Source organism: Perna viridis, chromosome 7 (genome assembly GCF_037379345.1).
Source record: "Perna viridis isolate PV_CMFRI_1.1 ecotype Kerala chromosome 7, ASM3737934v1, whole genome shotgun sequence".
Taxonomy (NCBI): Eukaryota; Metazoa; Mollusca; class Bivalvia; order Mytilida; family Mytilidae; genus Perna; species Perna viridis.
In genome coordinates, this window is record NC_142451.1 from 681,099 (window position 1) to 696,151 (window position 15,053).

At 32.8% G+C, this 15,053-nt stretch overlaps 1 protein-coding gene across 2 annotated transcripts in view; it reads right to left on the reverse strand.

The window, feature by feature from the left end:
- Nucleotides 1-10,839, reverse strand: part of LOC148610864 (glycerol-3-phosphate dehydrogenase [NAD(+)], cytoplasmic-like) — a 36,267-nt gene extending 25,428 nt beyond the window's left edge. For both annotated transcript variants that reach the window (XR_015924005.1, XM_088590692.1), the window contains exons 1-4: nt 10,785-10,839; nt 5,252-5,432; nt 4,876-5,016; nt 1,011-1,149 (exon numbers count right to left, since the gene is read on the reverse strand). Coding sequence is in view for 1 of the 2 variants with exons in the window: in XM_088590692.1 (XP_088446818.1) it covers nt 1,011-1,149; nt 4,876-5,016; nt 5,252-5,432; nt 10,785-10,825 (502 nt within the window). In the remaining variant the exon portion in view is untranslated. The remainder of the gene's footprint in view (nt 1-1,010; nt 1,150-4,875; nt 5,017-5,251; nt 5,433-10,784) is intronic.
- Between the last annotated feature and the right edge of the window lie 4,214 nt (nt 10,840-15,053).

Sequence of the window (15,053 nt, forward strand, 5' to 3'; positions counted from 1 at the left end):
AAGTCTTTACCCCAAAAATCAATCTAAGACCATTGTGGTATTGATTCTATACTACAGAATATTGTGGAATAATATAGACATTGCTATGCTTTTATTGGAGTTATATAGCTAAATTCATTTTATTGGACTTATACAGTTAAATTCAATGAAATGTTTGTTTTAGCCCCTTCTTGGTCCCTAATTCGGTTCGGACCATAACTGCTAAAATCATTACTAACCTTCCTTTTCTGGTTTGGAACCTTGTTTTAAAATTTTATAAAAATAAACAAACTAATACTTAAGTCATTGCACAAAAACCAAGTATCTATGGACTACAACAGCTTCATACCAATATACAACTGCAATTGTTTTCAAATCTTCAATCTAACATGTTAGACAAGGTTTACACTCTTTTTTTAAGCATATTAGCATAGATTTTACAACCTGTTCCAAAGACTTGTCAGATAATGTTATTTCCCCCAATATCCATGAACCCAATTCTGTGAAATGTTAACATATTGTTCAACAGATTATATGAGGGTATCTCAGTTGTTTTCCTTATCTACAGTGTTTGTATGTAATGGTGTTTTAGGCTATTGTCTGTGTAGTGTGTATCTCAGTTGTTTTCCTTACCTTCAGTGTTTATATGTAGTGATGTTTTAGGCTATTGTCTGCATAGTGTGTATCTCAGTTGTTTTCCTTACCTTCAGTGTTTATATGTCATGGTGCTTTAGGCTACTGTCTGCATGGTGTGTATCTCAGTTGTTTTCCTTACCTTCAGTGTTTATATGTCATGGTGTTTTAGGCTACTGTCTGCATGGTATGTATCTCAGTTGTTTTCCTTACCTTCAGTGTTTATGTGTCATGGTGTTTTAGGCTATTGTCTAAGTAGTGTAGATTGTCTGTTTCTTGTTTTCATATATCAGCTTTATACATAGATTTTTATGTCTCTACATTGGCCGTTTGTTTTGATGCATCAGTATTTTTTGTTTATATCTATTGAGGATACTTTCACTATAGAGAAATGCTACCTATTGTAGTTTCACAGAGCTGTTCCTTGGCAACTTCTGTGGCAAGATTAGCACCCATCAAAGCTGAGCATGGAATGTCAAGAATTGCTGTAATAGCATCAGATACCGTACTCATTCCTTTTTCTTCAATAGATACTCCCTGAAATAATAATATTCAACAAACAGCAGATGAATGTAAGATTATTCTATCTACACAACTGACATTAAGAATCTAAGACAATCCCAATGTGCAAGATAGACACCCAAGGGAATCACAATGTGCAAGATAGACACCCAAGGGTAAGGTTTAATTGCTTTAACAAAGACTCCACTGAGGACAAAGAGGACTATTACGTCTTCCCTAAAGGTGTCTGAGATTTCCTAATCCTCCATGAGAAAAACAGGTGATCCTTTTTCTCACTTACAGTTAGTCTTCTGATAAATGTTTGAATTAAAATGACCCGCATTTAACAGCTAATGATGACATATCAGGCCAGTGATACGTCATGACCAGTTGTAAAATTTGGACCACTTCTAACAGTATAAACAAACTGCAAGAAATAATCTTCAGTTATTCACGATAAAAATATTATTTTAAAAGAAAATTCAAACACATACTTGATATCAGTAAGGAATGATCATATTCAATTGAGCCATTTTTTTTACAGGAAAGCAGACATGTTCTGTTTCAACCCATGGGTGAGATAAGGAAATCATGTACAGCTAAAAATAGGAATGTTTTTGTTTTTTTGCTGAGAAATTTATTTCTCACTTCAGATTGCAAAAACCCTGTAAAAAAATTGGTACAATTAAATAACAATCTGTATCTGAAAATTCTATGAATTAATCAAATTAAAGGAGCATAACACATAGTTGATTATTTCATTAAGGTCTCCATTACTTTACATGTTAAAAAAGTAATTTTCAAAGTCTCACTGTGAATTCCCAGGACAAAAGACATCTTAAAGCTGCACACCGTTGCGAAGCTTGGAAAATAAGGCTTCCGAAATCATTATGCTAATGGTACGATGATAGCAGAAATTCTTCACAGATTTTACTTGAATAAATAATACTGAAAATCCACATTTTTACCTGTTCTGCTAACTGACAGCATGGAGGCAAATTACTCACACATGTAAACAATATTCATACACTTTTGTAGTTAATTACATATATGATTTTAAAGTACATATTCTCAGCTTTATTTTGACTACTTTTAATCATAATACACACAAATAATGCACTTACAATGCATATGTCTAGGTTCAGTGTGTTTTTGGTACTACATAGGGGGGTGGCCATTTGACCCGGAAGTGGTTAGTGAGACCTAAATTTGTTTACCCAGTTACTGTTCTTGAGTGACCTATATTTTATACCGGGACATGATATATCACTGGCCAAATCGATGTGTCATGATCAGTTGTTAAATGTGGGTCATTTCAATTCAAAACATTAAATCCGAAAATAAACTCGAACTTGCATGGCCTTATTGTTACTTTATAGTTGTAATTCTTCATTTATTTATTTATTTATTTATTTATTTATATTGAATATTATGAACTTCGGTAGCACATGAATTAAAGAACCTTAGTGGGCGCGTTCACATACCCACGTGTCCCAATGTTGGATACTCAAGTAAATTTGTTTGTGAGAGAAATATATGTAGAAGGACCACAATAAAAAAAGGAATAAGAGTGTTTTACAGGCTTTAGACCTTTATCTTCTAACTAAATTCAGTTACTCAGAATGGTAGTTTCAAACTCCAGACTGTAATTTCTTAGAGTTTTAGTGAATCCAATGTAAATATCATCGTAGCAGAACAAAACGTACACTTGACCTGTAACTTATCATGGTGAAATTATATACCAAAAATCATGTTATAATCTGTGAGTGTTTAGAAAAAATTTCGAAAACCGGTTATATTATTTCTGTGAATTCAGCTAAGTTCAAGGCCTGTAATTTCGATAAAAATCATCAGAGAAGAACGAAACATAATCTGAAATGTAACTCATCATGGTGAACTTACATACCGAAAAATCATGTCAATATTTGCAAGCGTTTACAAAAAAAGTCCGACAACCATTTTTTTCTGTGAATTTTGCTAAGTTCAAGGCCCGTAATTTCTGTAAAAATCAACAGAGTGCAATTATAGTCGAACTTTACCTGTAACTTATCATGGTGAACTTATATACCAAAAATTATGTCAATATCTGAAAGCATTAAGAAAAAAAGTCCAGAAAACTGTTATTTCTGTGAATTTTGTTAAGTTCAGGGCCTATAATTTTGGTAAAAATCAACAAAGCGGAATGAAAGTCAAACTTGACCTGTAACTTATCGTGTTAAACTTATACACAAAAAAACATGTCAATATCTGCAAGCATTTAAAATAAAAGTCTGGAAAACTGAAGATGGACTGACTGCAGCTTTTTTTCAAATTTCAAATTTCAGCAATGTTAAATTGGAAACTTCCAGTAGATGCAAATATTCCTTCCATACTTGATGGGAGGAACATTGATCATTCCGCCTGAAAATCTTTTGCCGTTCAAAAGTCTCCCAACCAAATATTAACATGAAACATATAAAAAAAGTATTTAAGCACGGAAGCAACAAGAAAACCATGTGTGACTAGAATATCCACTCACGTTCTAACTGAATAGAATTATTTATTGTGTGACTAGGATGTCCAGTCACGTTCTAAGTGAATAGAATTATTTATTGTGTGACTAGGATGTCCACTCACATTCTAACTGAATAGAATTGTTTATTGTGTGACTAGGATGTCCACTCACATTCTAACTGAACAGAAATATTTATTGTGTGACTAGGATGTCCACTCACATTCTAATTGAATAGAATTGTTTATTGTGTGACTAGGATGTCCACTCACATTCTAACTGAACAGAAATATTTATTGTGTGACTAGGATGTCCACTCACATTCTAACTGAATAGAATTGTTTATTGTGTGACTAGGATGTCCACTCACATTCTAACTGAACAGAAATATTTATTGTGTGACTAGGTTGTCCACTCACATTCTAACTGAATAGAATTGTTTATTGTGTGACTAGGATGTCCACTCACATTCTAACTGAACAGAAATATTTATTGTGTGACTAGGATGTCCACTCACATTCTAACTGAATAGAATTGTTTATTGTGTGACTAGGATGTCCACTCACATTCTAACTGAACAGAAATATTTATTGTGTGACTAGGATGTCCACTCACATTCTAACTGAATAGAATTGTTTATTGTGTGACTAGGATGTCCACTCATGTTCTTCAATTGTTTGTGAGGGAAATTTAGAATGGTATCATCTTGTGTGTTCTTCACTTGAAAAACCACCAAAATCAACCTTTTGCCGAAAATGCAACCAGAAGTAACTTTTTTTATAACATTTTCTAATTGTATGTTTAATTTCTCATTCCATGATAATTATTTTCCACGAATTAATCTTATTCTTACACAGTTTCAAAATACAAAAGGCTTACACTCTCAGCAGATTCTAAAATTCAACAGTCTTTCTTCGGCTGTTTCTCTAAACACATTTAATACTGATACATTATACGCTGAAAAAACATATTTTTCAAGTACCACCCATGTTCATAGTTGTTTTATTGTGACTATAATATAAGGGTTTATCCATGAGAAGAGAAACATATGGTTAATATTACCAACATCAGTTGAAATATATATACTTTAATAAGAAAAGTAGGAGACCCACTGCCCGGTAGGAGGCCAACTGCCCGGTAGGAGGCCCACTGCCAGGTAGGCATGGAAATCAATTACATACAATAGACATTACACCGTACTCCATATACATGTATTTTTTATTTGAATTATTCATTTTAACTGTAATATTACAAGACTAAGTAATACATACCTTAATAAGAGACACGGCTATTGCTGTAGGTTTAATTTTGCCCTTCATTTGTTCACATGTTTTAGCAATAAACTGATGTGGCAAGACAAATATCAGAATGTCTGCATCCTTGGCTGCTTCAATTAGATCTGGTATAGCCACCTGAAATAAAAAAAAAGAGCTCTACTTATCAGCATTATAATTATTGAAAATGAAAGTGAAAATAATCCTCATAAAACACTGAAGGCATTCAAACTGTGAAAAGCAGCTTAGTTCTGAATTCTGTAAAAAATCTCTGACATCTAGTGTATTATTTAAACTATATGTAAAAAACCTCTAATGTCAACTTTTTAACAAATGTAAATAATTGAAAAATGTACATAACAAACTACTGTACCACATTTTCTGGAATTTTGATGCCAGGTAAATATTTAACATTTTCATGTTCAGTGTTGACAATTTCTGTTAGTTTTCTTCCATTCACCATCTCCTCATACATCCACATTTTAATACAAGTTTCAAACTTTTCACTTCTGTCTGTTACATTTCTGCCTAATATTTTGGCTATAGCAGAGCCCCTGAAATGGAAAAAAAAGACAATTTGAAGCATTTACTCAAACTATATTTCACCTTTAAATGTTAGTGCATGTATAATTGTTAAGTGATTTTCAACAACAATCTAGGGTTTAAAAAACTTCATAAATTGCTATAAAGAACAATACTGTTGAAAGTGAAATTTGCAAATATTTTGGGGGAAAGTTAGGGACAGCAGTGAAAAAAATGGGTTGGATTGGTTACTGCATAACACACAGATTAGACATCTTAAAATTTATAATAAAATCTATTTCTTCTTTACATTGTCTTCTTTTTACTTATTACAATAAATCATTATATTACAATCAATATTAATTCTGTATTAGAATTATTGACAAAAGAGTAAATTAATATGGATTCAAATAGAGGCATGATGGATGTATACCCAATCCATGAAAATTAGACACCCTAACCTGAAAACCCGGAGCCATTTTTTATATTGACTGTGTTCAGTTTATGCATTCCATAGAAATACCATGTACATTTTTAACATTTAATCCTGTTTGGCACTAGTTCAATTAGAGTTTTGTTTCATATACAATCAAATATATACCTAAATATGTACAAAAATATTTTAACATTTTCAATCAGTCTATTTACTTTTTTAGTGTGACATCAGGATTGTTTCCCCTGATCCTATTCATGAGACCCAGTCAATTTCAAATGAGCCAACTGACTGAAAACAAACGGACATGGCCAACAAACCTAGAGAATTTCGAGTGAAGATGAAATTGTTCATTGTCCATGGGCCTGGGCCGAGTTGGGTACAATCCCAATAAGAACAGAAAGGTTCTAAGTAGAGCTGCAACATCAATTTGAGTTACAATTTGAATCAACACAATGCCATAATTAAAAAAACCAATGTGTACTAGTATTTCTTTTTATTCATTTGGAGTTTATGTACCTCAGTTAACTCTCACCTAAAACGAAACTATAAAGTGTATACAAACCTGAGGTTAACTTATTTGTTGGTTGATTCTCTCCAGTTATATATAAATGACCCCTAATCATGCTGCCATATTGGCCCCCATTATTCTGAAAAAAAGACCCTCTGTTTTGCTGTCAAGGGGGACACTGAACCCCTTTTGCAATTTTCTAGAATGAACAGTGTAGTTGTATTGATACAGAGCGTAAATAGTTGTATCATTAACTTGGTTCTGCATACTTATGGCAAGAAAAAGCATCAATATCCAGTTTGTACCTTCATTTCTAGGAGCTGAAAAACAGCATCATGGCAGCTTCATTTGCGTATACTTGTATATATGAAATTGAGAACCAAACAAGTCTCGGAAAATATTTCCTAATTTCAATAATTAAATACAATGCGAATCATAGCCTTTCCACGATAGAGTTGGCCATAACAGTCTGCAGTATGGCGCCCAGATGTTTACAAAAATTATATTTATCAATATTACCCATAATTCTTGGGTACTTAAAAATTGTGAAACAATAATGAAACAAAACAAAATGAAAATAATCGATGAAAGAATCGAAATGAAATAATTCGAAAAAAAATCAATCAAAACGAAATAAAAAAAAAATAAACAATACCAATCGAAACAGAATGAAAAGAAACTTAATTGGATAAAAGAAATCATTAAAGACGTTTATAACACAATTTATAACAACCATAATGTTTAAAGTCCATAATTCCTTACAAATGCCAGACATTTCAGCAAATAGACATATCAGACCATGACCATTAGTATGATGTTTTAGGACAATTTAAATCATATTTAAAGGTTATAAGTATAATATATCAAATCCGAGCTGACAAATATTTTCAAAGGTGTTTTTAATTAATGTTTCTTCGTGAGTGTTAAAAGGTTTCACCTTCATCATATTATGATCATCAAAATAATGGCATTTAGTTAAATAAAATGACAGATATCAAAACGTTTTTGTATGAGCTTAAGTGGTATGCTTTCTTTCTAAATATGCACCTACCCAGAATGTTACAGGTTACAATAGCGCAATTATGTCTCCTCAGTATTCAGCCAGATCTTTACCCCAACATGCAGCCCAGTGGAAAATATAGAAACGTTCACGATTGGCGGATAATAAAAAAGACACTTTCATGAAAAAATTGTACAAACAGTAAGGAACCAAAAGTATCGAAGTTGAAAGCCAGCAGCCCATATGTGTATTTTATGAAGCACTTAAGGCTTAGGGTGGCTACTTACAAAATGATGTTTGAAAAAGTATCCCCTTTTTTTAACCTTAATTTAAGGGCAGAAACGGCACATGACATAGTGGTTTTTATTTCAAAATTTAAAAGCAATGTGGCTGTATTTTAGCAGCATTGCGTTAGATTAATTTCACCCGGATCTATTTTTAGATTTAAGTGGAAGTGTGGACCACCCCCCCCCCATACGGAAATTGCATTGTGAATAATTGCGCTCTTGTATCCTACAGGTACGAGATCACAATTAATTCCCCTTGACTTTTCGTTGTATACGAATATAGTTCCTCTTTTTTAGCGAGTTTCTTCCTGATTTTTTTTCTTTGCTGTTATAAACTTTATTGCTTAGTATTAATTGCAGAAATGTAGGGCAAGGATCAAATTTACAAGGTTTTTTTTTTATTCTGTAATTTTATGTGGAAGTTGTGATTTGGTCCTATGAAGGAAGGTCACAATTTAGGACATTTGGCAGTGGTCACTTTTCATGTCTACAGGGTCTCCGAAGCAAAGTTGCTAAAAATAAAAGATGATGGTGAATTTTTCTGGCACTCTTATAGAAATCTGCTTTTATACATGTTTCCATATTGGTGAAGTTTGAATGAGTTAGAAGCGGTGGAATTTTTTTTATATGTCAAGACGGGTCTGTTGAAATGCACTACGAAATTAATTGTGTCCTCGTACCTATAAAAGAGGTCACATTTTTGTAAAACATGCTATTTTTATATGTTTTGGGGGTTTATTTCTCAGAATTCATGGAATAAACATGAAATGCGGCAAAAAAACCTATTTCTTTTCTCATTTTTTTTGCATTTTAGTCCAAAAATGGGTTTCCATGGGATTTTCAATGTAAAACTCATAATTGCTTATGGCATCCGGGTAGAATTGGGCAAATGAGCTATTTATTGTCTCATTTTGAGTTTTTTGCACACAGTGTCATAATAACAACAAATAAACACTATTCATAAGCAGTGGACAGGGTAAAGGTAAAAATTTTAACATTTAGAATCTGTTTTTAACCTGCGGCAAAGGTTATTTGGCAAAATTGCAGTGTTAGTCAATTGTCTCAACCTCTTGGAATACTCCCTCGCACTGCATTAGTATGAAATTCTGGATTATGGGAGGGAAACGTCTTAAATATGTAAAAACAACCATGATTTCCCATTCTTTTACATATATTTTGAATAAATGTGTCACTTAAACCCCTACTGAGTTGACGAAAAACACTTATTTTGGAGACGGTCATACACTAAAAAGCCTAAAAGCAGAAAAAACCTGACTTGATATGAAAAAGAAACATCCACATGAGTTCATTTGTACCACATAAGCATCATAACATGCATTTTAACCCGCAGTTTTACAACCCTGGTCCTGGCTTGATTTTAATTACCCCATCTGATAGTTTACTCTAAAACACTGCCTCTGGTTGTTTTTAAAGTACATTTAATGTGTCTATAGCACTTTGGAAGTAAGTTTGGGTTGATTCATTCTTTTTTAGCTTCTAAAAATGAGTTTTTATATAAGTACCCCTGCACAATGTGAAAATTCTCTAATACTGCAGTGTTATGTATTAAAACACATATTTCTGTCTTAAATCAGATGGAAAGCTGACTAGCTGGTACTTTCTACTTCAGAAACATGCAATGCAATGGAAATAAAGAAAAAAAAATGAGAAAATCTGTCAAATATTTGAATTGAGGCTATTTAGAGGACACTTCTTCACCCAATCTGCAAAAAGTTGAAGTCGCGACATAAACCATTGATATAAAAAATGCCATAATTCATTTATTTTTCAACAAATCTCTGTAAAACTTTGCAGTTAGACTTAGAAACGAATAGGCTTTCCACAGATGAAGCCTTTACTTGAGTTTCAAAATAAGCCGATCTAATAGGTACGAGATCACAATTAATTTCCCTTGACTTTTCGTTGTATACGAATATAGTTCCTTTTTTTAGTGTGTTTCTTCCTAATTTTTTTCTTTGCTGTTATAAACTTTATTGCTTAGTATTAATTGCAGAAATGTAGGGCAAGGATCAAATTTACAAGGTTTTTTTTTTCATTCTGTAATTTCATGTGGAAGTTGTGATTTGGTCCTATGAAAGAAAGTCAAAATTTAAGACATTTGGCAGTGGTCACTTTTCATGTCTACGGGGTCTCCGAAGCAAAGTTGCTAAAAATAAAAGATGATGGTGAATTTTTCTGGCACTCTTATAGAAATCTGCTTTTATACATGTTTCCATAGTGGTGAAGTTTGAATGAGTTAGAAGCGGTGGAATTTTTTTATATGTCAAAATGGGTCTGTTGAAATGCACTACGAAATTAATTGTGTCCTCGTACCTACAAGGCTGAGAAGCTCAGAAGGGTGGCATGACCTATAGTCGGCGTCACATAAATAACATACTGTTAAAATTTGAATAAAAATATTTTCTACGACTTTATTGACACCTACCGTCGTTTAAATTGTCTTAAATGACTTGCTCATTCGTTTAGCCAAACGGCTTCTCCCTAAACATTGAATCGTTAAATTCCGGTCAGATTTTAATTCTAGGTGGCAATATTTACATTGTAAAAAGTCGGCCATGTTTACAGTGATCGGGTTGCTAGGAGATGTTGTTTACGTTTAAATGGTTTGTCCAAAAACCGAAGAACCCAGAATGCAATTCGGCGTTATTTCGGATATCTCGGATTTATTTTACGCGAATAACGTATAATACCGAGAAGTTGATCAAGCAGACGATTGTCACCGGAGTTCGACGGGAACTTACGCACTTCGTTTGTAAACAAATCGTCCCGTAAAAACCAACATGGCGGATATTAGTATGGGATTTTCCCGTAAGGATTTGTTACGCATGATTTAAGCTAATAAGCGACTTGTTTTTGAGAAGCTGTTTGGCTAAACGAATGAGCAAGTCATTTAAGACAATTTAAACGACGGTTGGTGTCAATAAAGTCGTAGAAAATATTTTTATTCAAATTTTAATAGTATGTTATTTATGTGACGCCGAGTATAGTAATGGCATGCTAATCAAGCCAAGTCCAAGGACACACATACATTTTGCATTTTCAAGCACACCAACGAATGACAACAAGTGCATGAAATTAGTTGTGTCTCAAAAAGTTTTTTTTTAAACTGTTAATGTGAAACGCATAGCATACCAATTTCCAGAGCCAACGATGCAGACAGCCTTTTTTGACATTTTCAACCGGAAGTGATATTGCCTTTCTAAAAGAAAAAACAAACTGGGGATTTCCGTTATTGTACACCAACATTTTCTTCTCGGTATGGCTAAGCCGAATAATTTAGTCGTTTATTCCACTCACTATCGATCGCAACATTACATGTCAATAAATACATATCCACGTGTTTTTTTAATTCAACTATGCAATCAGGTTGATTAAAATTCATTTACTTGTCAATGGATATTTATTCTCCATTATTTATTTGCATGCTTCGTTGTTGTACTCACGTGGTTGTATATATATTCATGTCTGTCAAAAGCTCAATAGAGCTTATGTTTATTATTATGTATTCCATGCCAACTGTAAGTAAAACTTATATATACTCGTTGAATTTTGATACTTAAATTCAATCATAAGGAATGACTGTCATTTTTTTTCGGTCTATTTGAAATAACCTTAATGCCCGTGGTACATACTTGAAAATCTTGCAGGTTATTTAGTATGCACCATGTGATTGAGGTTATTTCTTCATAGACCGAAAAAAAATATGACAGACATTCCCTGGTTATGATTACCTATATATAATTTATATGCTAGACTATCTTATACTATATTGTCTGTCTTTCAAAACACCAATTATCCATGGCTCCTTGAGAGCCCCAGATTCAAGGCACACGTTACCGAGATATGGCAAGTCATTGTGGAATTAACTCCCTATTTATCGATATCAATAAATATTCAATAACATGTGACAAAATATTTATCAATATAAAAAATAAAATAAATATCATTAAGTTTGATGAAGTCATTTTTTTTTATCCATGCAATCAGAAACCGTGTCACCTCTGAAATCACATTAGAGTTTATATTGGAGAGAGATTCTAAGTAGTAACTTGTAATAGTTCTATATTGAACACTGCCTTTGCCATGTGGTCGTTGATTAGCCAATTTTCTCAAAATTCTAATTTGAAAATAGGGTTACTTTGCTAAGAGTGTTTGTAAAACCGCTGGATTTATTTTGGCCAGCACTCCACAGTATTGTAGAACTGCCTAATTTTGGTCTTGTAATCTGATGCTTTGTAACATTTATCACTTTAAAAAATTGTCAAGCATCTGTAAAACTGTATATCTAGAAATAGCTCAAGCCAAGGCCTTCAGGATGCAGTAAAAATTTTCTGGAAAAAAATTACCCACAGCATATAGGGTTACCATAGAAACCATGCAAAAATATGCGAAAATTTGCAAAAAAGTTCATAAAATCAGGTTTAAAAATATCAAATTTCCCGCAAAATATCCGAAATTTTTATTTCAATCCCTGAAACTGTTCAAACTTTTCCCTTCAAAAACCCCTTCCTCATATGGGCATCGCCGGTTAGATTTTGAGCTATTTCACTTTGTAATCCACTTATTAAATTTAGCATGGTAAAAAATTGACTTACTTTCACTTTCACAATGAAGTCAAATTGTCATTGAAAAAAAGCCCCTTCAACATTGAATATATATAAAACATTGCAAAATACTTTTAAAAGTCCCCTTTTTTCAGAAAATGTTTTATCAACAATAGATTCTTCATTTTTAATCACTATAGCAACTACCGGTTTCCATATATGTCATTTTTCATCCCTAGCCAAAAGTGCGAAACTAAACTAAACTGTGGAGTGCTGGCTTGATGATTGGTGAACCAAGTTAACGATAAATGATTGGAGATTAGCAGCATATATGTTTCATGTATTGGAAATAAAAAGAATGTGAACATTTTCCAGTTCAATTTTTTTTTAGACAAATGACCAGAAATAAAATCACTTTTTAAAGGTACACCAGGCTTGATTTGTCATTGAGTGTTTGTGAAAACTATTGCATCTATTAAAATGAAAAAGAAAATCTGCTGAATGGCTTATTTTTTTTAATAAATGTGCTTTGAAAAATGGTGAAACTGAATATGGTACAAGCATATCACTTATTTCAAGAGTTATGTCCCTTACCCTAGGTCTACTTCCTTAATCAACAGTTAGAAGTTAACCAAAGTCATTAATTTTCCTAGGGCAATTACTAATAACTAATATGTAATTATTGATTTTTACAGGTTAATCTTGACATTTTATTATATTTTAGTGTTTTGAGAAGACACCCTTCCTCAGCTTTTTAATCATAACTTTGTCATTATAAATTTGTTTATTTTATAACTTAATTGCTGACTAATTTCCCTTTCCCCCAGTATGCAAAAGTGAAATGCAACCTTCATAGGTTTTTAAGTCTACCCAATATAAAGCCCAAGGAGGCACAGTTATTTTTGTAAATTATATGCATAGACTTTGTGAGGAGTGAATAGTCCCTGTAATGTAAAGTTCCTGTTATAACAGATCCAGGACTTTCATCGTACAATGTAAATAAATTTGTATTTAATATTTTTTACACATAGTACAAAATTTTTGCTTCCAGACTCCAACAGATAATTACCAAATTTGGAAATGATCTCTACACATTTGATTCTTATGCTGCTGATGTTAGAGGTTACTCATTGAAACACGCGTACAACATATTGAAAAAGCAATCAAGGGAACCAAGGTTATTTGCAATGTACATGATTGGTATTTTGAAAATTTCACTTTTCAAAGTCGATGGTTCTAAAGTCTTCAACCTATTAGTCCCCGACAACAAAAGAAAAAGTAAAAACCGTTTTGGTAAAAATAAATCAGGAAAAAAACGTACTGTAAACGTCCCAATGGAAACTTAACGTTGTTTCAACGTTGCAGACAGCTAGGTCGAATTAAGATTGCAAGGTCGGCGTTGCCTCGGACAATAGTTAGTACCTATAATATAGTGTATAATATTGGTTGACGTGTGTATTATTGAAATTGCAGCGGTAAGGCAACGCTGAATGTTGGTTGACTTTTTCAACGTTGATATTACAGCGTTGATTCAACTTTCAGTTAAGGTTGATATTTTCAACTTTGAATTAATGAGATTTTTAAAGTTCGTTTTATTGTTATTTTTCCACCACTGTCCCACGTTATTGGGAGCGTTGAGCGCTCACAAACATGTTTTAAACCCCGTCACATACTTTACATGCCTGGTCCCAAGCCAGAAACCTGTACTCCAGTGGTTGTCGTTGTTTTCTGTTTTTCTGTTTTTGTTTTTTGTTTTTTGTTTTTTGTTTTTTTTTTCATTAATATTTTCATTGTTACTCGCTTTACGTTTTTTTATAGATTAGGCCGATTGTCGCCTTTTATGAATAGTTTAATTCACTTCATTTATTTTGGGCCTTTTACAGCTTAATTGCCTCTAGATATGGGTGTTGCCCATCGTTGAAGACTGTATGGGGTTCTGTGGAAGTTTACTTGTTTGTTGCTTGACTTTTAGTTGATGACTGTCTTATTGGCAATCCTATTCTTATTTTAATCAACATTGAGTTAAGATAAATAAATTAAACGTTGAATCAGCAACATTGGATTAAGGTTAATGTTTCAATGTTGAATATGCAATGTTGAATCAATTTTGTCTCAACGTTGCACTTGTCATGTGGATACATTTTCAAATAAAAAAAATAAAACTACAGTGTATTATTGAACAGGATAAAAACAGGAAGTCAAATCCACTAAGCTCGTGAGTCGATGGCAATTGTTCTTACTTAAATTTAATTTATTTGATTTGAGTGCTGTATTGTATTTTTGATATGTGTGCCCTTCATGTTACTTTGTTTACAAAAAATAAATTTATAATTACTTCTTTCAATGATTCATAATTTAGAATAGAATTCCGCTAAAATCTTGGCTCCCTTGATTACTCTTACTATCACACCATTTGATATGTATGAACTATATAATAGAGTAACCAAAGGAACCAAGATTCAAGCAGAAATCAAAAGAATGTAATCCAGGGAAAAGACCACACATGGAAAACAGACACATACAACAAAAAACATAAAATAACCAAATAATAAGCAACAAAAGTAAATGACTCCACTAAACATGGTGCATGGACCAGGTGCACAAGTAGGGTAAGCGTCCTTTCTAGAAAAACCCGCCAAGATAATGAATGTAATAAGATTAAATGTACAAATGTATAGCAGTTGGATAAAGACATACCCCCATGTGGGAAAATGAAAATGTTAATTAAAGCTGTTGCCCAAGACCTTGTGTTCGCGCGTGCGTGTGTTTGTTTAATATTTTTGTAATGCATTGTTTTATGTTTGTATTATCTGCTTGACTTGTCTGAATAAAAATGTTATCATTATTATTATCAACG